Source organism: Letharia columbiana (assembly GCF_014066305.1).
Source record: "Letharia columbiana isolate WasteWater2 chromosome Unknown Sc0000000_s0, whole genome shotgun sequence".
NCBI classification, from domain to species: domain Eukaryota; kingdom Fungi; phylum Ascomycota; class Lecanoromycetes; order Lecanorales; family Parmeliaceae; genus Letharia; species Letharia columbiana.
Window position 1 is genome coordinate 1,639,553 of NW_023501036.1, and position 21,194 is coordinate 1,660,746.

A 21,194-nucleotide genomic window follows, 5' to 3' on the forward strand; every position below is an offset into this window, starting at 1 on the left:
AGTCCAAGGCAGACGCAAACAGAAGCAAACAGATGCAAGAGGGAGAGCCAGTATCTCCATTCAGGGCGTCCGTCAGAGACAAAAGGCTGCAGTGGTCGCTTGCGATAAATGCGCAAGGACGTCGAGAAGACAGATTGTCGCAGTTGCACGTTGTCAATAGTGGTGGATATCAGGTTATAGGGATGCGAATCTAGAGTTGGTACAGTGGATGTACTAGTACGGGGTCTATATCAGGTGGGTTTTCGTTGGAAGAAGGGGAAGGGGAAGAGGAAGGAAGAGAGGAGGAAGGAGGAGAAGAAGAGGAAGGAGGAGGAGAAGGTTTGTGGGGGGGGGGGGATTTCAGATATCCCAGGATGCCTGAGGGAAGATTCTTCAAATGGGTGTATGCAAACACTCAAACACTCAAAATATTCCGTCCAGCCAGTGGAGCGGCGGCTTTCTTCACCATGCTGAGGGCAATCATTACGAGTGTCTTATCGTTCGCGGTGAACTTTCACTGATAAGGCTATATGGCCCATTCCTCACCGTCGTCCGCGTCAGAGATGAAGGGTTCCTCGATTGCCTTGATTGCGAGATCGCCACAGAGAATACTATTCACAGTTCGGTGTCAGAATACAAATGCTCACAGATCAAGGAAGCTTACCATTGACCGGCAACCAAAGCATCCAATTCTCTTCCCTCCTTCTCTCTCCTCCCCCCTCGCCCAATTTGCGCTTGTAATTCACGTATTCTTCCCCTCACTGTCAATCCACTTCCATCCAACACCTTCTTCCCCAGACAGTCACTATGAAATCCGTGCTGACAACTTGGGAAGACGAAGAACTGCCTACTAAGCAATGGCAATTCACATACCCTGCACCTTTCGCCTGGCTCTACAATGGCATACCGCCTGTCAAGCTGCTTGATATCTGTCTTGATAGATTCGGCCGTCGCAGCCGAGGCGTCCATTTCTGATTCCAGTGAAGCTATCGAGCGTGAATACGACTCTAGTGCTGCACAGATTTCGTCTTTGAAATCATCAATGACCACGAAGTCAGGGAAGAAAGGGATCAGATCTTCTATTCGCAACAGGTCACATCGCTTGAGGAAGTCAATGGCGGTTTTGATGCTGCCTGTTCCCTGCTGGCTGATGACCTTCTTCGCAACGGCCAGCCAGAGCCTCTTACGTAAGGCAGAGTCAGTGGAGCCGGGTCGGTCAGCGACGAGAGAAGCAAGATCTATCTCGCCATGTTTGAGAGCCAGGTCGACTGCTGAGGCATAGGAGCCCATGGAGGTGTAGATATGGACCGCGGACTGGACGCGAGAATTTTGGATGCAAAGTCGGAAGGCGAAGTCCGTATCGTAGGGTGGAGGGTTGGACAATGAGCTGGTGGAAAGGTAGGAGAGAAGAGCGTTCTCCGAGGGGGAAGGGTGTGAAGCATATATTGAGATGAGGGTATTGTGAATAGCGGGGACTGTGGTGTGTAGCGCATTGATACAGAAGAGAAGGTAGCGCACAGCTTGATTTTGGGCGAGTGGAGTATTGGATTTTGATTTGTTGTAATTCAAAAGGGCGGGAATCAGCTTGAGAGGATCGAGATCAGGGTGACGCATGAGGATGTCGACGAGCTCGGTTGCGGCGTGGACCATGAGGACGCTCCCGTACCTGTAAAAGATGGAAGGGTCGGTCTGCTTCTTCAGAACATCCAACGACTCCTGCCATCTTTCTCGTTGTACCCAGTATGACAGTACGTAGTTGTAGTCATCGATTGCCGTTGCGTACGACAATAATTCTTGCTCTCGTGCATGACTGCTGATAATCTCGTAAGTAGTTTTCCGATCCAGGTCGCCTTTGTATCTATTCACGAAATCTTCAAATTCCGTTCGGACACTGGCAAGATCATCCTTGGTGTCTGCAGTAGTAGTACTCTCTGTCAATTGTGCTTTGGTCGTGATGGTATCATCAAGCGAGTTCAATTTTGACATGAAGATCTCAACAAGCCAGCTAGCAATCATCGTTCTCTGCATAATGGATGACCTCCTGTATGTTGCTATCTTTGTCAAAAGGTATCTTCGTAATGCATCCTGTTCGCTGTGATCAATGAAAGTCAGAGCTACCTGCTCGAACGGCCTGCTGCTCTTCCCATAGACATTGGCAGCCTCAAGATATTGGCCTTTGCTGATCAGGTAGTCTCCACAGGCCATCGCCACTGCATCTTTCTGCGACGGTGTTTTCGCATACTGAGTTGCAAGACTGAACTGCTGCGACTTGAGCATGATTTTCCATACATCTCGATCCTCGTCGGTCACCACAATCTCGAAGATAACCTCGTTAGTGAAGAGCCAGTATGTATTCTTTTTTTGATCAGCCAAAAGGCAAAGCGCGCTCTCACCAGGCTCGAGTACGACCTGATCATATACGACGTGTTCATCGAGCCTGTGCAATGCTACAATTCTGCCTTCAACTAAGCAGAGTACATGCCATTGCGAGAGCGCAACACCCGCTATCGGTTCTTGTGTCGGCTTTTTCCGGCCACTGGCGCTCTGCGAAAGGGGTATTTGAGACCTTGAGATCATCTTGGAGTTGTTGAATACGGTGCTGCCCAAGCTCGCCGACCTCGTATTTGTCTGCAACTTGCCGTGGAGTATACCTTGTGCTGAAAGCCAGGCGTACACGCGCTCAACCTCATCGCCTTCGCCACTTTGAGATTCTGGAGAGTCCGGAGATACAGCCAGCGCTGATGGTGAAGACCTGGTACTGGGAGTCATCTCATGTAGCGTTGGAGCTTCAGTCTCGAACAACTTGGTGAATATTGATCCTGAACCTTCTTGTCCAGGTCGACCTATCTTTCCTACAAAATGTAACAGCTTGCTCGGCGTTGCCACTATCACTCGGCGAGTATCCACCCTGCCAGGTATGAGGTCTACCCATAATCCTGCCACTGGTCCATCCTGCGCCTTGTAAACCGCCTTCAGATACTTCTCTTGATTGCGATAGAACTCGCTGGACGGTTCAATATAATCTTCGTAGACGTTACCATCTGCAGCTCCAACGAGAATCTCCCGCGTAGATGCTGTGGGGAGGGATGGGTTCCATGCTATGGCCTCAATGCCGACGCCCTTCAAGCGCGCAAGCGGTTTGGGCTGCCTCGATTGTGTATGGAGGTAGTAATTCTCCCCCAGTGTCGTATTGATGATGAGGTGGGAGGCGGAGGGATCGAGGAACATGCGTCGAATCAGGCCAATCTCTGACGTCTTTCTGGGCAGATCGATATCTATGTGATACTCGTTAAATCAGACCCACTTGTAGGAGACTTGGGGCGCCTACCATCAATGTCCGACGGACTATCGAGGTCTATCCGTAAGATACGCCCTGTTGAAAGGGCCAGAATCAGGACATTGTTGGCTACCTGAGCAGCGACAAAGTCGGACGAGATGGAGAATTGTAGCTGTACCCTTTCGACCTTGAAGATGGGCAGAGACGCATCGTCTAGCTCCTGCATGTTATTCATTGCTTCACGATCTTCCTCCGTATAAAGACAAAAGCCGTGTGCTTGCAACCCATTGGTCCTCCAGTGGCTGACTTCAGTAGAGCTTGTTGTTGTAGGGAATTGAAAGTGGGTCTCTTTTATGCTACAAGATTCGGAAGGACCTCCTCAAGCAAGGACGACTCTCCAGGCACATTGTCTTCGTCCCAGTCTACGCTAGCTCGTCTACAGTAATTTAATATTTACGTTACACATCAGCATGGTCAATGTTGGAGTTTCGGAACTGAGTTAGGTGACAGTGGCGTCTCGGATTCCATGTCTCAACATTTGACCCCCATTCTTCGTTTAAGTTGTTCCATAGAACACAGCCTTGCCAGCGAAGTGTAGCCAATAAATCAACCTTGGCAACATTAAAGCCAACTAGTGGCCTGATTTTAGATTGCGGGTGTTATTTTAGTGCTGTATTGTGAGAAGACTTGACGAGGGTATACAACTGTGGTAGTTTCAAAATTTGCGAAACCTATCTGTTGCCAAAAAAAACAACCCCCCCAACGAAAAAAAAAAAAAAAAAAAAAAAAAAAAAAAAAAAAAAAAAAAAAAAAAGGTCGCATCAAACTCCCGTTTCGGGATGCGCGCCGACGCCGACGGGGGAGGCAAAGCTGAAATCAGCATAAGCATGACTTGCAAATTGCGATTGGAAGTACATTTGTGGTGAGGGTGAGGCGGTGTCAACATCAAAATCACAATCACAATCCTCACAGGGATGCTGAGCAGTGAGTACGAATCTCAATCAAGTATCAGGCAACGGCCTTTGCTCCACAGCACTCGTATAGAAGATAGAAGTCGACACGCTATCGAGTATTAGTGCCAAGCAATGACGTAGGTAAAAATAGAACTGAAACGCTTCAGTACCGTCTGGTGGATGTGGCCATTGCAAAAGACATGAAAGTTCTACGAGAAATAATAACTGAGGCGTGGAGCAGACAGTGTAGAATCGAGTGAACTTGAAGCCAACAATATTAATAACATGCGAATTGAATCATCAGACAAGATCGTAGTATAAAATCTATTCACTTAGAAGCGATAGCAGTGCTGTTGATTTGAAACGTCTTTGGCGCATCCTGATCCACTAGTCACTTGTGCTCAGCTCACCGTCAGAACCATCCTCTTTTCCGTCAAAGATCGCTGTATCTATCATACTTCTATCAGCTCCTCATCTATTCAGCATCGTCAGCCGGACTCTCGGTAGTCGTCACATGTTCTGCCAATCTTGGCCGCCTCTTACCACATCTCAAACGCCCCGTAGTCTTCGAAGCCGTCACGAACGCCAAAGCAAAACCTTCTCCACCAACATTCGCTCAGTCTGACTGTTATTTTCCTGGAAATCCCTCATTCACAATCTCTTGAGGCTTCCTGCATCTTTCGCATAGTACGACGGTCCAGCTGTACAGCCTCAGCATCTAGTTCATTCCGGCTTTGTCCTAGGGCCCCTCCGCCTTGGATCCTTTGTCTATCGCCTTTTCATCCGCATCAGCAGGACTAATCTAATGCTTCATTTCAACACCGCACAATAGACGGACAGCGAAGGGAGGTGGATAGAAAATGGCGGTCCTTGCCTCCAAGGCTCCGTACGGTTCATCGATGGGCATGGGTCCCACTCAGCCATCAGTGGTCTCACAATACGCTCTCAACTTCTCAAATCATAAGGCTTCCGCTGCGCAAACTTCACAAAATGCTGCATTTTTGAGTCCTACCGAGTCAGAGTTCTCGGAGCCCAGCGATGGACAAGATTCAATCCGGTACGCTATCTATCCTAAGAAGACGCTGCGAGGGTATCATCACGAGAGCCATTACTGACAGTGATCCGTTGCAGTTCCTGGGACGAGAAACGTGTTGGAGAGTGGCTGCGTGCCATCAACTGCGCTCAGTACGAGCAGCTCTTCAAAGGTAGAATCTCCCCTACCTATTGACAAGGACACCTGGAACCCCTAATAAAATGGAATCGTGACGCTTGTTTCCTGGCCAAGTTCACTGACAATTTCTTAGTGAATAATGTCACGGGGAATAACCTTATTGAGTGTGATCAGCTTGTGCTCAAGGAGATGGGAATCAAGAAGATTGGAGATCGTGTCCGAATATTCGTTGCCATTAAGCAGCTGAGAACAAAAGCTGTCGGCAACCACAAAAAGCGGAATAGAGACTCCTTGGCTGCCCTAGACAATCGTCAAGCACATACGCCCTACACGCCCTCGTCTTCATCACGCTCTCCACGAGATTTCAACACAGCAAGAGATCGCTCTCATACTTCTGAATCTGCAAGGAAGCGGTGGTCGCAAAGAGTCGACCTTTCCGCTTTGGATAATATGCACGCTGCTAATGGCAACCCGAGACCAAGCTCGCCCCTTGCCGAGTCAGACGGCGTCAACAAACTCAGATCTCAACGTCTTGGCGGTATGAGCCCTCTGGCGACTGCCCGGAAGGACGGGTACTTCAATGCTCCACCTTCCGCCAAGACCTCCACTGGTCCACGACCATCAACACCAAGTCAAACAAGTCAACCGACCCGACAAAATCCCGGCATGGACTCCACAGTCGGCAAACTCCCTGTAGGTTCGCCTGTGATACGTGTTATCTACGGTGGGGGCCAAACGAAAGTACTGGACATCAAAAATTGCAGGACTCTGGAGGATATCATCTTGAGTGTGCTGAGGAAGCTCAACCTGCCTGAGAATCAGTCCAGGAACTACTGCTTTTGGAATCTTGATGGAACTGGTCAAGACTTGAATAACACCCATAAGCTCACTGATGTGGAACTTGTGGAATATTGTTCAGATCCTTATGATAAGAATGAGCGTGGGAGACTAATTCTGAGAAAAAGCACGCTGGCGAGCCAGATGATGAGGAGCTCAGGAAAGCTGCCAGCATCGCCATGGAGGAACAGAATGAGATGCATGCCAATGCACTTTCATCCAACAATCCTCGCAGCCAGCTTAAAGTGCAGAAGCTAACAGGCGAGTCCTGGCGTGACGTGTCCTACCCTCTGTCTCCAGCAACCTTTCAACCACCACGAGCACGAGACCGAAGTGGAAGCTCAACGTCCCAAGGATGGGGAGACCCTCCGGCCCGATCGGACTCACGATCGAAGCCGAAGATAAAGGAATTCCTCGGTGGCAGACCACCTAGCGAACTGATCAGCCAAGAATTGACAACATACTTCCCAGATCATCAGAAGGAAACGATTGAGAGGACGGTCCGAATGTCCATGCGGAGGTCTGCTCGTTTAAGCAAAGCAGCAAGCCGGATCAGCGTAGCAAGCAATGCCAGTTGGACATCGAGTCTCAAAGATGCTCCTCCACTTCCGAATATTGCAGACGCTTGGTTGACGGGAGCTTCAAACGCTCGTGGACCCCGGCCTTTGTCTGTCTCCCGATTTGCCAACCCTCAGTATCGTGACTCGATCGCCTCCAGCTCTCTCCAACCGTTGCAAGAGGAATCTCCTGTTGAGCCCAATAGAAAGTCATACGTCTCATTCGAGAGCGACTCGCAAATGGGTGGTACCAACGGCACTGATTCCGACACCTCGCACGCAGCGCTCCAGAGCTATTTTGATGAGTCAGGCAGCAGTGGGCCTACAACAGAGGCCGGTGGCTCAATCAACGATCATCTAACCCACGCCATCGCCGCAGATGGTGAGGAGCCTGACGAAGAGCTAAATCAGTTCCTCAAAGGTGATTCATGGGACAACGTCAAATGGATGCAGGGTGCCCTCATTGGCCAAGGTTCTTTCGGCAGTGTCTACCTTGCTCTCCACGCAGTCACTGGGGAACTCATGGCAGTCAAACAAGTTGAGGTTCCGTCCGCCCACAGCAATAGCACATTGGACAAGCGAAAGGAGAGTATGCTTGCCGCTCTCAAGCATGAAATTGATCTTCTGCGTGATCTTCAGCACGAGAATATAGTCCAATACCTTGGCTCCAATTCTGACGATCAGCACTTCAACATCTTCCTTGAGTATGTCCCTGGTGGTTCGGTGGCAGCAATGCTCAATTCCTACGGTCAGCTCCAAGAACCTCTCATTCGCAACTTCGTCCGCCAGATCCTTGCCGGCTTGTCATATCTGCACGGAAGGGACATCATTCACCGAGATATCAAGGGCGCCAACGTACTTGTTGACAACAAAGGCAACATTAAGATTTCTGACTTTGGTATCTCCAAGCGTGTCGAAGCCTCTGCCCTACTCCAGCCTCAGAAGAACGGTGGCCACATGCACCGTCCGTCTCTTCAAGGATCCGTTTTCTGGATGGCTCCGGAAGTCGTTAAGCAAACCTCCTATACCCGCAAAGCGGACATCTGGTCATTGGGCTGTCTGATCGTGGAGATGTTCACAGGAACGCATCCTTTCCCAAATTGTTCACAATTGCAGGCAATTTTCCAAATTGGGAACTCGAGTGCGAAGCCGACCACGCCAGAGAATGCTAGTGAAGAGGGCCAGGAGTTCTTGAGCAAGACGTTCGAGATTGATCATGAGAAGAGACCGAGCGCTAACGAGTTGTTACTCTCGCCGTTTTTGAAGCAAATTGCTTGACCAGAATGGCTTGATGAATGACATAGAAAGGAAGTTGAAGGTCTTGGGAGTTCGAACAGGATTGGATCTTTGCCGGCTTGGACGAGGCCGCTCAGGGTTTCAGTGAGCTGTTTGAAGGGATTGGCCTGAGACGGCTGTAATATTAATCGTCGCCCACTACTCGCTTCGCTCATAGTGGTCCGACATCCAATTGCGCACTAGGCTCAATTGCGCGTGTTCTACATATCCTCCTAATTCTTCTAATATCTCGCCTAACCATTAGACTATTAATAAAAACCTCCTTGTGAGCGTGGACTAGCTTTTAAACATCATTATCCAACTATTTAAGGCGAGATTTGATGGCCTTGTTGGCCTTTTCTTTTGGATTTCCTCCGCTCGAGTAGCCCGTTTCACGCCTTTCTCCTTTCTTTGGCTGTTTCTTCCCATATAGAGATTTGCGTACTTGATCTACGCTCCATCCACCCTTCTGAGCAACCGTTCCGCAGTGTTTTACGTCCCGCTTAACCAAAGCCTCGTTGTGAAGGCTTCAAGATCCCGTTCAGCGATTTCCTTGAAAATCCGTTGGCTATAGATCCTTTGCAAACTTGGCTAATGGCCCCGAAACGCGTGGAATAATAAGCCCTGGGTCTTCAGAGCTTCTCAAGTACTGACCGATTTATAACATCTTCGCTTTATGGTGTACTACGGTAGGGGGTGGGACTCGGTGTAATCGCCGAGGTTGTAGAGTCTATCTTTTCTAACCTACCTCGGATTGTAGGGCCGAAACCAATCTTTCGAAAGGCGGTTTGATAGTTGGGTCGTGATGTTTGAGATCTCTTAATTGAATACTGCTAGAAGTCTGTCTTCAAAGTCCTGCTTTCTGGCGAATTGGTTGTCACAGCCTCGTATAATAGTTTTGAATGGCTGAAAGAGCCTCTCTAGTGGCTATGATGTGTGTAGAATTAGGAGTCGAACAAGGCGTCTTGTTTTTTGGGCCAACAGCAAATTTCTAGATAAATAGATCCAAGCCATCTAAGATCGTGTCTCCATCGCCTAGTTAAAAACGACGTGTGTAACTCGAAATGCTCAAACATCTTGTATTGATCTTCGAATTTTGAAGGCGCTAGCGTTCTGCGGGCAGTCGTTCTTCCATTTTGGTTGTGGGTCCTTTCAGTGAAATGGTGGTATACTCCTCCCGCCGAAATACACTGAGTTATCTCGTTTCTGGATCCCGAGCGTAATGCTTCTTTCTTCTACTTGCCACTAAGTGAGCGATTCACGCCTTAAGCCTTCTCGTTATTAGAGATCCCCGTTTATCCAGTCTTTAGTCTGAAACATCTCTATCTTTTCGTATTCTCCTCGTGCTTCTTACGCTCTCGCTGGGCTTTTTTTGCGTTTTAATATTTGATGTCGTTAGGAAGTTTGTACCCATCTTTCCTAGGGCTTCGGGTTTCCTAGATTCCTCTTGAGAATATACTCTCGGCGGTGCGGTTTTTATCGAATTAAGTCTCGTTGATCCTTGTCATGTAGCTACATAAGATGATTTTAGAATAGTGGCGTTGATGGTTGTGGTCGGTCTTCGTGCTTCCTTGGCTTTCGCGACGCGCTTTGGGTTGTAGTGCTGGCCGCCGGGCTAAACCTTTGTGTCTTCTTGGCTTTGCTCTTTCTCATGCTTGTGTTGTGGTTGATATGGTGGTTTGGTGGGGATCAATCACAAAACGCGCTTGGCCTGTCTTTTTTATTATGTGACATGATGGAAGATCGACGCGGCTGACCATAGAGCAATGGGTCCTTTGGGCCTTACTACGAAGTAGGAAGAGGCGCCAGATTGTGCCCCTTGGACTTTGCTCCCAGATATTTGATCTGGTTATAATGTACAATACTTTGATAGCAAGTGAACTGTATGCCGAATCCAATTGTTACGAGGAATGATAGCTGGGGTATCTTATGATGTGGGCTGGGGTGAAAGGATGTTGGAAGAGCATTCTACGGACAATAGACCTCATCAATTGAGTTGATGTTGCGGGATGCATAATTACCCGCACCTGCACCTGCATGGTTTCAGGGTCAGGAGTCAGGACAGCTTCGTAGCGAAGGGCCCTAACGCTAATGCTCCCGCGCGGATCTTCTTATTCTAGGCTTACTTTACTGGGCGAGGCGGTCTCGGGGCTTCTCTCGGCATGTGGGGCCCTCGAAGTTGTCAACACAATAAAGTACCAATACATCACTCACATTGCTTCTAATTGAGAATGATCTTTATAGCAATGACTTGTGGATTCATTGCCCATCGTCGACAGCCCCTAGATTCACGTCGCAAAGCCGTTTCGTGAGGATTGTCAGGCAACGGTCCCGAATACATGCATCCGAGGCGGCTCCTGCCAACTTTGTTTTGGCATACTTGATCCAGTATGAGCACTATCAATAGATTTCTTAGCCGGAAAGACAAGAATTCGCATGGGACACACAAAGATAAAGTAATGTCTTCTTCAGCCTCCACGCCTTCGCCGACCCCGACTCCTTCCTCCACAAGATCAAGAAACAGCTCCTATTCTTCCTTCTCTTCGCTGTCTTTAGCATTCTCGACACTCGTCACCAAGCGATCCCCACGTCTAAAAGCACTTGATGGATTGGTTGAATGTTGCACTGCTGACTCTGGTGGCTTCCTCCTGCAGCCTAAACGCTATAGTGGGCACCTCAACGGTTTCTTCGAGGGCGAAGAGGTCAAGCCCCCTGAAAAAGAGGAGGAGAAGAAGGTGTGATATCGACAAGAGACGTTGGATGTGGGACTGACTAGGATAGATTAAAACTCTCTCACAACGACTTGCGCGGAATGGAATCACAACCTTCAAAGACGACGACATTGCGTACGTTTTGACTGGCGCCTATGCCCAAGGAGATTCGGGGAAAGCATACGAACTGCTTTCGCTGCTGAAAGAGTCGGAGGAAGGCATCATCCGGAACTACAATCCTAATGTAAAGTTACTTGGAGCAATCAACCGGGAGGGAGTCACTTGTTACTTGGACGCGCTGCTGTTCGCCATGTTCGCTAGGGGCAGCTTTGAAGCAATGTTATACAAGGATTTCGAGGACGCGCCTAGGAAACGCCTGGCCACTTTGCTGAGACTATGGGTAAATATTCTCAGGGCAGGAAAATTGATCACCACGGATATCGTACGTTGCCATGTTGGCATACCACAAGATGCAACATCAAACTGATTCGACATAGACAAAGCAAATACAACTTCAACTATCTCATTGCGGTTGGACAGAAGCCGCCGAGCTGTGTCAGCAGGATGCTTCTGAGGCTTTTACATTCATCACGTCCACCCTTGCTCTACCTTTGCTTACTTTTAGAATGGATATATTCCACACTGGGAAGGAAGATACAAACGATGATCACAAATTTATCAACGAGCGGTTGTTGGAACTTGCCATCCCCGAAGAGCCTCTTGATGGACATGTGATCACTCTTGAGGAGTGCCTCGAGATGTTCTTCAACAATAAGATCGAAGTGAAACGATATCTCGACTCGCTTGAGCGGAGAGGTACTCTCAATTCGATACGCTCACACCAGTCCTTTGATTCAACAAAAGCCCACGCTTCGCATTTTGAGGTTGCCGAACTCGACAACTCACCACCATCGTCGCCCAAGGTGCTGCAGCCGCAGGTGTCTGCAATACCAGTCTCGCCAATAGCGTTAACTCACCAACGGCATCGAACACCTAGCATCATCCAAGAGCATTACATAGATGAAAAAGTTGGAATTCTTGCTCGCTCTCCATCTATCGCCGAAGAGCCAAGAGGTCGGGGTGGCCGTTTGAGAAAGGAAGTCATGATGCCTGCTTGGCAGTTCTTTAGTCTAATACCTTGGTATACGAACAACGTGCCTAGTAACGACGCCCAAGTTGCTGCGCACTTCTCATCTTCAAGACCTATCCTCGGCATTTGCTTGAAAAGGTATTCCATGCTACCCAACGGGACTGCGGTCAAGCGGAAAACACATGTCGATATTCCATTAGAAATCGGTCTACCTCATTTCATCCAAGACGACAGAATGGCCGAAGATGGTCCTGCATTCGGCAATTTCAAACTCTTTTTACAAACAGTAGTCTGTCATCAAGGCGTCTCCGTCGAATCGGGCCACTACATCAGCTTGGTCCGTAGCCCAGATCCACTGAAAAACGGCGAAGATCGGTGGATGCGCTTCGACGACTTGGCCAAGGAGAGGGTTACCTACACCAACGTCGAGCAGTTCCTTGGCGTGGAATCTCCGTACCTCTTGTTCTACCAAGTCATCCCAATTGAAGGCGACCCAGCCAATATCGCGGATGGCGAAACGCAAGTGCTAAGCAGTGAGAACCCTCCAGCTTATTCCGAGTCAGCTATTAGTCGTGACTCAAACGTTGACTCTGCCGTCGGCGGCCTCTCTGTGACCGTCCCCTCACATCAGAGTGGGAGCTCCGAGATGCAACGGCCTAGTTTTGAGATTCGCAGGCCAAGTTTTGATGCTTCGGCATCCGATGAGGATCCTCGAGGCCGGTCCAGCGTTGAGAGGCGGCAAAGTGTCGGCTTTGCCGACGACAGCGTAAGCAGCACCAATATCGATTTCTCGCCCACATCAAACCTTGGATTGGGGCAAATGAACGGGCTCAACACTCTGGCGGCCTCCCGCCGAGGCTCCAAGACTACGAAGTCGAGTTCGAAAAGCAGACCCAGCAGCCGAGTGGACGATAACAGGATGAGCACATCATTATCTCGATTAGCAAACGCAATGTCACGAGACAAACTCAATACCCCGCTCGGTGTGCCAACCCAAGCAGAAGATCATGTATCAAAAGTCTCTGAGATTCCCGTAGCTGCCTCGACCGGAGATGAGAAAGCTCACGACAAGGGGACTCTAAGAAAGGAAGCCAAGGAGAAAAGCAGAGCAAATCGCCGGGATCATCAGCACCTCGTGAAGGGAAGGCACAAAGATGGAAAGCCTGACAGAGAGTGCTCGGCGATGTGATCTTGCCAGAAGGGGTCGAGCTTTTGGAGCGTGTATTTGAACATTAGCGGCAAAGGAAAAGTAACACCACGAGGCATAGCGCTGGAGTTAGGATTAGTCTAAGATTGGTACAGTGGTAGACATTGCCAGTCCGTACATACGCAGCGTGGATTGTGGAGTGGGAAAGATAAAACGACTGCTGCTTTGGGGCCATCCGGATGAGGGTCTTTCCCACATGCTATACAATCGCTTTGAGACCCGTATGTTGTACACGCCCGCCTCATTTAATTTATATGCTTCCCATGAAATGGCACGCCCATCGAGCTCAACAACAATCTCGCATCCTTATCATTCGTAGCCGTTGTGCAAACAATGATATGGATTTCCGGAATCATCTTCGGCGGATATCTATAATTCTAACATGTCAGTCAACACCCCATACCAACATCCCTTTCCCCCAATCCATCCCGTAACAACAGAGGTGAAGAGCATAGGACCACTCACGCATCATAATTGATTTCTATCTCCGGAAACGTCCCCACCGTCTCCGATCCAAATCGCCACGCAATGTCCCCACTGCTATCTCCACTCTTCCCCCACACCCCCTTATATTCTTTAATCCTTGGCATCACCACCTCGGTCACCTTGGCGAGGAAATTGTACATATCCTCTCCCCTTAGTTCCACCCCTACGCTGCAAGGGTTTCCTTTCCGCAGGTCGAAATTGGTGATGGTGTGTTTGGCGCGGAACACGGTCGCGCGCACGTTGGTGATGGCCTGCATGATCATGCCTGCCACCTGCAGGTGGGCGGCGTCGGAGCCGGCTCCCTTCAAGAAGCTGTGCACGTGGATCTTTTCGAGCCTCGGGATGTTTCTGAAAGTGATGGGCCGCCGCAGTAGCAGCAGCGTAGGTCCTCCCCTCGGTCCCCGCAGTGGTCGGTTCTTGTGATATGGCGAGCTGCCGTCCCAAGAGCGCAGACGGGGTTCTGAGGGTCCGGGGAGGGTGCCGGGCGGGTGATGTTTGTACATCAGGGTCAGGAGATCGGGGGCGACGGTTGAGTGGTAGGTTTGCTGGAGACGGGGGAGGGAGAAGGGCCCCGGGATAAATTCGCGGGAGTCGGGGTCGGTGGCGGGCGGTGGTTGATGCGGGTGGAGGGGGCCGCGGTAGTATTTTGGAGATCGGAATTTGTATCTGGGGCATGTAAGCGGATAGCGTTCAAGGGAACTGGATGCTGTAGGGGTTCGAGAGGAGTAATAGAATGGTTAAAGGTGCAGAGTGCGGAGGCTGACCTGCTGGATGGTAAGGGCGTCTTCCGTCGTCTACTTCGTGCTATGGGGTCGAATGATGCGCGATGCTCTTCTGAGGGTCCGGGGGTTTGCATTGAGGACAAGGGATCGACATCCTCGGAGAGCTCGGTCATGCCATTGAAGGTTGATGCTTTGCGGCTCGAGTAGAGGCATTGGAAACTCCGAAAACTTCTCTTCCTCAAGGATAGTGACTGGAGAACGTATGGTACCCGTCGGCTCGCCATTGTGAGCGAAATTGGACTGGAATGGCCAGATACCGAAGGAATATCATACTCGTGTGGTTAACTTTTTGACATCTGCGGCCAAACTAGGCTAGCGCATTGAGTCGGAGCTCTACCCGCGAACGCTAGGGTACAATTCCAAGACCGAATACCGCAATTCATTCTCAACAACCACCGCAGCATCGCCCACAATGTCAAACCCAGCAGTAGACATAGCCTCCACCATCCAATCCGCCTCCATAAAACACAACCCTGATCCCGCCCACGATCTCAACCCTTCGACCGCGGCCTCCACCAAACGCCCCGTTTCCCCCACAACCTCCATCGCCAGCTCCGAAAACAGCATCCCCTCCTCCGCAGTCAAACCAGTCCCTCGCCGCACAAATCTCCCTCCTCTCCCGGACCTCCGTTTCGAACAGAGCTACTTGGCAAGTTTACACGGGGTGGATACTTGGTATGGAATTGCGTGGATAACAGGAAGGGACCAGGTCCTGTTGCCGCTTGTCCAGGGGACGTTGTGGACGCTGGCGTTGAGTGGCTGGAGGCACTGGAACAGAGGCGCTTCGTTCAGTGGGCGGAACCTGGGGGGTAAGGTCAGACGATGGTGGTGGGGGGTAAATAACTGGAGCATTCCGAGTATTCCAGAGGATGAAGTCAAGGGATGAGTAAATGATGGGTGGATGCATGTTGCTGTCCCGAGTCATACGGTTGGGAAGCGCTGGCTATGGGGCTCGGCCGAAATCGCGGGCCGTATAGCATACCACATACAGGCCACATTGGGGATCGTTAGAGCCGATCGGAGGCAGATGTTAAGCCATTCTTCAGCAAAGCGCTCACGCCCAATTCGATGAGGAGCCTCAGGCGCAGGCGGCTTCACATTGTTGTGACAGAGGCTGGGTGAACAATGGAGGGCACGAACTAGCGGCACTGTTATCAAAGCAGTATATTGCCATCTTGGCGCGCTGGAATGCAGAGCAGGCTATGGGGTTGGCTGATTCGGGGTCAATGGCTCGTTCTTAACAGATTGTGTAGATAGCACCGCACAAGGAGAGCGGAAACCAGTGAGCTTGATACGAATTCATGGTTTGTCTGAGCTATGAAGCTGTCTAGGAGGTTCAAGGCAACAATGAGTCCATTAAAATACTGCAATCTACTCTTAATATTACAGTATGACAGCTTGGGCGTCTGCAAGATTTCGACAGGAGCGTGTACACTGATGTAGGTAACCAGCTACATCTGAGTGCGATTAGGTGCCACCACGCCTGTTTCTGGGCGTGACCATGAGGCGGTTGGTGCAGGGTGCTCCTCAGGCTGGGAGTGGTTGGCATGAAATGGGGTGTGATACTTTTCTGGAGCAATTGGGGTGCTTTGACCAGAGTGGCCGGCTTGAGGCCGTGGGTCTGTGGGAGCAGCGTATTACGCAGCTGCGGTGGACCTTGAGTATTGGGTATGCGCTGCATCTTGGGTGGATTTGGGCGCATCTTGTAAGGGCTTGGTTAGGTCGTCTGTCGAATAAGCCGTCTCTGACGATCCCTTTGAATTGCCGCTCGTCATTTGGGCAATACTGTGGTCCTTAGAGATTGCAGCAACTTTCGGCGTGTCTTGGCTCGGTGGAGAGGGGCGGCTCTTTATATATCGTAAAGACACCACCAGGCTTTGTCGAGGGTCGTCTCCATCTTCTTCAGCCCCTGAATTGTCACTCATATCAACATCCTCATCTTCTTCGTCGTCATCAACGTGGTCATCAGGCTCATCTTCGTCTCCTCCGTCCCATTCATTCCCACTTGAAGTCGCGTCGCTTTCGTCATCCATTGAACCCAGAGAGTCGTTAACTTCGGTGTGCTTTCCGGAAAGAGGTTTGGTTTTGACTCTGTTCTGTCGCGCAGCCCTTCGAGGGAGCCCACGATTTACTGGCTCATCCTCATCGTCGTCGTGCTCGGCTCCGTCTAAATCACCGATTCTAGAGTGTCCCGTGGTATCTTGCTGCCCACTCAACATTATTTCGCCATATGCACCACCGTGCCTAGATCTGACCTGTCGACCGCTGGCCGTAAAGGTAGGTCCATGTGACTCCGCCGGAGTCGAGATGCCCGATTGTCGGTTCGATCGTCGTGTAGACAGCGCGTCTGAGCCTTCGTCTTCTTCATCCGAGTAAGTATATCTTGGTCGCTTCCCACGGGTCCGACCCTCGTAGAGGGAGAAGCCTGGTTCCGGCCGTACGAATTGTGCTTTGCGGGCCAGACGATAGTCTCTCCGTCTTCGTTTCTGGAGCAGTATCATCAGCCGTCTTAGATAGAGTCACAATATCCCCACTTAATGGACTGACCTCTTCAGATGCTTCAAAACGAGGTACAGCTGCATTTATGCGGTCACGCAACCGCCGTGAAGCCTGGGTATTCTCCTCATCCAGACGCTGGGCGACCTCTTTGACCTCATCGATAGTTCCCGCAACGCTGCGCCATGTGTTATTCTTCAGAGCCGGGTTACTTTCGCGGTAGAGTCGGAAATGCGTGTCGTCCTGCCCTTCGATGAGCCAGAACCTGCGCTTGTCGCCGTCTCGACCCCAGGCTTGCACCGAAAGAGGCTGGTTGAGATCATCATCGTGACGAGACTGCTTGTATGACTCTTTTATGATGGCTTTCACGGCTTCTGAGGACTCAAGTGACCATATGGCAAGCGCCTTGAGGAGTGTAAGCTGTGCACAATGAGTCAGCGATCGGCATACGTTTCAGCAGCTTCTATCCACACGCACTCGCTCCTCCGGGCTCATCTTGTTGAAGCTGCCTCCCCCATGAAGGGGATTCTTGCCATTCCACACGCGAGGCCATTGAGAGTTGTGCGTCTGTATTGCCTCCTCTAGTGCCCGGGTGTAATGACCCTTCCTATTCACGAAAGACGCCATAGTCAGTGGAGAAAAGGGGAAATGTATAAATCTTATAGGGTTTGGGCAAAATAGCTATGTGTATGAATCGTTGAGGACCTACTCGATGTCCTTCTTCCTGTTCAACACCAAGCCCAGCAGAGCACATAGCAGTCTTTCGACTTGGTCGCCAGGTATTGGATCTATCACGCCACGCTCAATGTCCTGCGGCCCATAATGGGGAAATGATTTTGGAAAGGCGTCACTGAAGCGCGAGCGGAACATGCAGAGGAACTGCGTGTCAAAGGGATCAGCAATGCTTTCCTGCCGGCCAAGGCGCGCAGCATTTGGCAACATAGGATCGACCATCTATAGTACTTACAGCAATGTCCGGGTTGTCTGCGAGAACGTATTCGTGGGCCGGCGAAGGTGGGCGCTTTTTCTTTGCGGGCGGCGACGTCGGTGTTGCGCTCAAGCCTTGCTTGAAATAATGGTCGAGTTTGCCCTTTGGAATCGGGACTGACGCGATGCCCTCATCACTGGATAGTGATGAAGAGATGTCAGAGAGCTCTGAGGAAGACATTGGCGTTTCTTGTTTGGGGGGTTTTATGTCAGCTAGGAGCTCCCAACTTTGGGTCAGAAAAGCGTGAAATTAGATGAACGGACTACATCTTACGGGAGCGCGATTTGCGTTTAAATCTGAATTGATAGGTATCGTTCTAGCTTCAAGTTCGACGCCTAGGTAGTCTCAATGCTATCACTCAGCTCCTGTTCCCATAAATGAAACCATTATGTGGAGCCGAGTAATGACACATGGCAAGCATTGCCATCCTTTGATAGTTGCTGGCGAGGTGCAGGATTGGGCGCAGACGCGATCTTTCCTCGCCAACACCCATTCCACATCTCCACGCTCCATCATCCCAGTGAAACGTGTTATTCAGCCATTCCATGCAACCCCAGATGTCGCATGACGGATTGCGATGTAAGTGTCCATGTCGCATCGTACTGTTTCCTTGAATCCCGGCCAGAGGCTATGCGTAGATTTTGGAGATTTTGCGCCCGTGTCTCGGCTCGAGGGTCTCGACACCAATACAACAGAACGGAGCAATTGCGCCATGATGATATTCTGTAAGCAATCCGCCTCCATACAATATTTTTGAGAAAGGATGTTTCCAGACAAACGATGTCATTGGTAATACATGATCAAAGACGTCTGCAGCTATGGGAAAACAGGCCGAGGCCGACGTTGCAGCCATGATAAACGCGATACCCAGCGCAAAGCAACGCAATAAGAAAGCTGATTGTGATTTGGACACAAGGGACCAGTAATCTGGAAGGTGCCAGACTGGTGATTGTACGCATAGACTTTTGAAAGACTCGTTAATCATCAGCGACAGCCATTATGCGATCTTTCAGAATCCCCATATCCATGCCCTCTCGGAACACCTGTGTGTCGTATCTTCAGTCGTTCCCAGCTCCATCCACTGTTAAAGATCCATTTGCTTCCACAGAAGAGGTAAGCAAAGCTATTGACTGTGACTGCAACAGCACAAGTAATGAAGATTCCGGAGCTTCCGACGGCCTTTTTAGTAATGGCATCTTTGACACCTGCTCCAACCCCGATGGCGAGAATAATCTTTCCAGCCAAAATAATACTTTGCCAACAATTTCTGTGCTATGCTTAAACCATCATCAATCGTAAATTTTGGATAAGTATAATGGGAAAGTTAATTGGATTCCTACGTAGCCATATTTGCTACGTTGCAGCTCGTCGTATATATCACTCCTTGAATGCCATATTTTGCGCGCCAATCCTCTTCTGAAATTTCATACAATCCGCTCCCGTCGACTATTGTTTTCTGAGCCTTTAGCTTGGCTTCGGTTCGATCTTTTCTAGCGTTGAGAACGAGGAAATTTTTGATGAGAAACTCCTCGACTTGAGCGGCGTCATCGTTGGGATGAGGGACTTCTGGGCGATGGGACATTTTGTAGAAAGCAGCTTGATATAGAGCTTTCAAAAGGTATCCGTGGCCAGCCTCTACCACGAATTGATTATGCAAAACAACCCCAGCGCAGTGACGATGGAAGACAGAAGAGGTCCACGGCGCGAAGTGAGGTTGCTACGGCGGCTCAAAAATTAGCGCCCCGCTAATGCTGAGCCAAGCGAGTCCTCCCACAAAGTGCAGATCCGAACTGAACGACTTACAAATTTCAAACGCATCGACTTCTTTTGGTCAGTAGACGCCTAGAGCATACCTATGTCATAGCTGACAGCCATATTCAGTAAGCCACGATGGGTCGAGTGATCCGCAACCAGAGGAAGGGTCGTGGATCCATCTTCAGTACGTCCCCCTCAAGACAGCCCCAGATGACTTGCACCTAATACAGATGACCAGCGGCCCATACTCGCCTGAATAAGGCCCCAGCGCAATTCCGAACCCTTGATTTCGCAGAAAAGCATGGATACATCCGAGGCGTCGTCAAAGACATCATTCACGATCCTGGCCGAGGGGCACCACTGGCCAAAGTGCAATTCCGTGACCCCTACCGCTTCAAACTCCATACAGAAACGTTCATCGCCAACGAGGGCATGTACACCGGGCAATTTATCTATGCTGGCAAGAAGGCTACTCTCACCGTTGGAAACGTCCTGCCCTTGGGCTCCGTACCCGAAGGTACAGTGGTGACGAATGTGGAGGAGAAGATGGGCGATCGTGGTGTCTTGGGGCGGACATCGGGAAATTACGTTACGGTCATCGGCCACAATCCTGATGAGGGAAAGACGAGAGTCAAGCTACCCAGTGGTGCAAAGAAGGTCATCAAGAGCAGCGCGAGGGGCATGATTGGCATTGTGGCAGGAGGTGGACGAACAGACAAACCACTGTTGAGTATGTCATTAACTGGGTCATTGTGGCGTGTTCACAGACACAGACTAATCGAGCTTCTAGAGGCCTCCCGTGCCAAGCATAAGTTCGCTGTGAAGCGCAACTCGTGGCCCAAGACTCGTGGTGTTGCCATGAACCCAGTCGACCATGTAAGGGTTCCCTCCACTTTTGAATCTGCAACTGTTATTTTAACACATTTGTCTAGCCTCACGGAGGCGGTAATCATCAACATATTGGTAAAGCGTCGACGATTTCACGGTATGCAGCACAGGGTCAAAAAGCAGGTCTCATTGCAGCTAGGCGGACGGGATTACTACGAGGCACGCAGAAAACCAAAGATTAAGAGTGTGAGGCGTTTTGAACAAACGATAATGTGAGGAATTTTATAGCTTCAGCAAGACCAGCCTTTTGTCTTCCGAAATAGCGGCCTCAAACCGGACTCGTCATGTGTCAAATGAAACATGAACATACGTATCGTGCGAATCAAACAAGGAGACGTCCAAGTACGAAACAAGCCTAGAAATCTGAAACAATTGTATTACCGCTCCCAAAAAAAAATAGATATTTGATGGCTTGTAGATGGAGCGAAAGCCTATAATCTGGATACGTAAGGTAGTGATCGTGTCAAAAGCAGCCCCTTTGATGGATTCCTTTGATTGGCTGCTATTCTTGGCATTAGTGCGTCACGTCCTCGATCCCGAATGAAGTGGGGTTAGCTGCATCTTTATTATTGCTTCTTAACAATTCATTAACATCAACAGCCAACTTTTCAAGATTATTCCAGATCCTCTTTCTCCTTCGTTCTTGTCTGTCGTTCCAAAGCATCTTCGAAACTCTCATCGTTTGTTCTAGCTGGATCTTGGAACACCCACGGCTCTTGAGGACATCAGTTCACGGCATTGG

At 50.0% G+C, this 21,194-nt stretch overlaps 9 protein-coding genes across 9 annotated transcripts; 5 read left to right on the forward strand and 4 right to left on the reverse strand.

The window, feature by feature from the left end:
- Positions 1–505: 505 nt before the first annotated feature.
- On the reverse strand, positions 506–3,491 carry HO173_000437 (uncharacterized protein; the record flags this gene model as incomplete). The annotated part of the gene is made up of 3 exons (XM_037302386.1): positions 506–590; positions 644–3,254; positions 3,308–3,491. 3 exons carry the CDS (start codon positions 3,489–3,491, stop codon positions 506–508), a joined length of 2,880 nt encoding a protein of 959 aa, XP_037170965.1.
- A 1,578-nt stretch (positions 3,492–5,069) lies between these two features.
- On the forward strand, positions 5,070–6,475 carry HO173_000438 (uncharacterized protein; the record flags this gene model as incomplete). Its single annotated transcript, XM_037302387.1, has 3 exons — positions 5,070–5,266; positions 5,341–5,414; positions 5,514–6,475. The coding sequence occupies 3 exons, from the start codon at positions 5,070–5,072 to the stop codon at positions 6,473–6,475; spliced, it is 1,233 nt and encodes a 410-aa protein (XP_037170966.1).
- Positions 6,476–6,723: 248 nt separating this feature from the next.
- HO173_000439 (uncharacterized protein) lies at positions 6,724–8,052 on the forward strand (the record flags this gene model as incomplete). Its single annotated transcript, XM_037302388.1, has 1 exon — positions 6,724–8,052. One exon carries the CDS (start codon positions 6,724–6,726, stop codon positions 8,050–8,052), a length of 1,329 nt encoding a protein of 442 aa, XP_037170967.1.
- Positions 8,053–10,439: 2,387 nt separating this feature from the next.
- On the forward strand, positions 10,440–13,039 carry HO173_000440 (uncharacterized protein; the record flags this gene model as incomplete). The annotated part of the gene is made up of 3 exons (XM_037302389.1): positions 10,440–10,784; positions 10,831–11,202; positions 11,258–13,039. The coding sequence occupies 3 exons, from the start codon at positions 10,440–10,442 to the stop codon at positions 13,037–13,039; spliced, it is 2,499 nt and encodes an 832-aa protein (XP_037170968.1).
- Positions 13,040–13,302: 263 nt separating this feature from the next.
- On the reverse strand, positions 13,303–14,549 carry HO173_000441 (uncharacterized protein; the record flags this gene model as incomplete). The annotated part of the gene is made up of 3 exons (XM_037302390.1): positions 13,303–13,426; positions 13,523–14,209; positions 14,308–14,549. 3 exons carry the CDS (start codon positions 14,547–14,549, stop codon positions 13,303–13,305), a joined length of 1,053 nt encoding a protein of 350 aa, XP_037170969.1.
- A 188-nt stretch (positions 14,550–14,737) lies between these two features.
- Positions 14,738–15,211, forward strand: HO173_000442 (uncharacterized protein; the record flags this gene model as incomplete). Its single annotated transcript, XM_037302391.1, has 1 exon — positions 14,738–15,211. One exon carries the CDS (start codon positions 14,738–14,740, stop codon positions 15,209–15,211), a length of 474 nt encoding a protein of 157 aa, XP_037170970.1.
- A 751-nt stretch (positions 15,212–15,962) lies between these two features.
- On the reverse strand, positions 15,963–17,989 carry HO173_000443 (uncharacterized protein; the record flags this gene model as incomplete). The annotated part of the gene is made up of 5 exons (XM_037302392.1): positions 15,963–16,811; positions 16,873–17,241; positions 17,299–17,428; positions 17,531–17,700; positions 17,789–17,989. 5 exons carry the CDS (start codon positions 17,987–17,989, stop codon positions 15,963–15,965), a joined length of 1,719 nt encoding a protein of 572 aa, XP_037170971.1.
- A 1,156-nt stretch (positions 17,990–19,145) lies between these two features.
- HO173_000444 (uncharacterized protein) lies at positions 19,146–19,391 on the reverse strand (the record flags this gene model as incomplete). Its single annotated transcript, XM_037302393.1, has 1 exon — positions 19,146–19,391. One exon carries the CDS (start codon positions 19,389–19,391, stop codon positions 19,146–19,148), a length of 246 nt encoding a protein of 81 aa, XP_037170972.1.
- A 308-nt stretch (positions 19,392–19,699) lies between these two features.
- HO173_000445 (uncharacterized protein) lies at positions 19,700–20,634 on the forward strand (the record flags this gene model as incomplete). Its single annotated transcript, XM_037302394.1, has 4 exons — positions 19,700–19,748; positions 19,803–20,294; positions 20,355–20,440; positions 20,497–20,634. The coding sequence occupies 4 exons, from the start codon at positions 19,700–19,702 to the stop codon at positions 20,632–20,634; spliced, it is 765 nt and encodes a 254-aa protein (XP_037170973.1).
- Between the last annotated feature and the right edge of the window lie 560 nt (positions 20,635–21,194).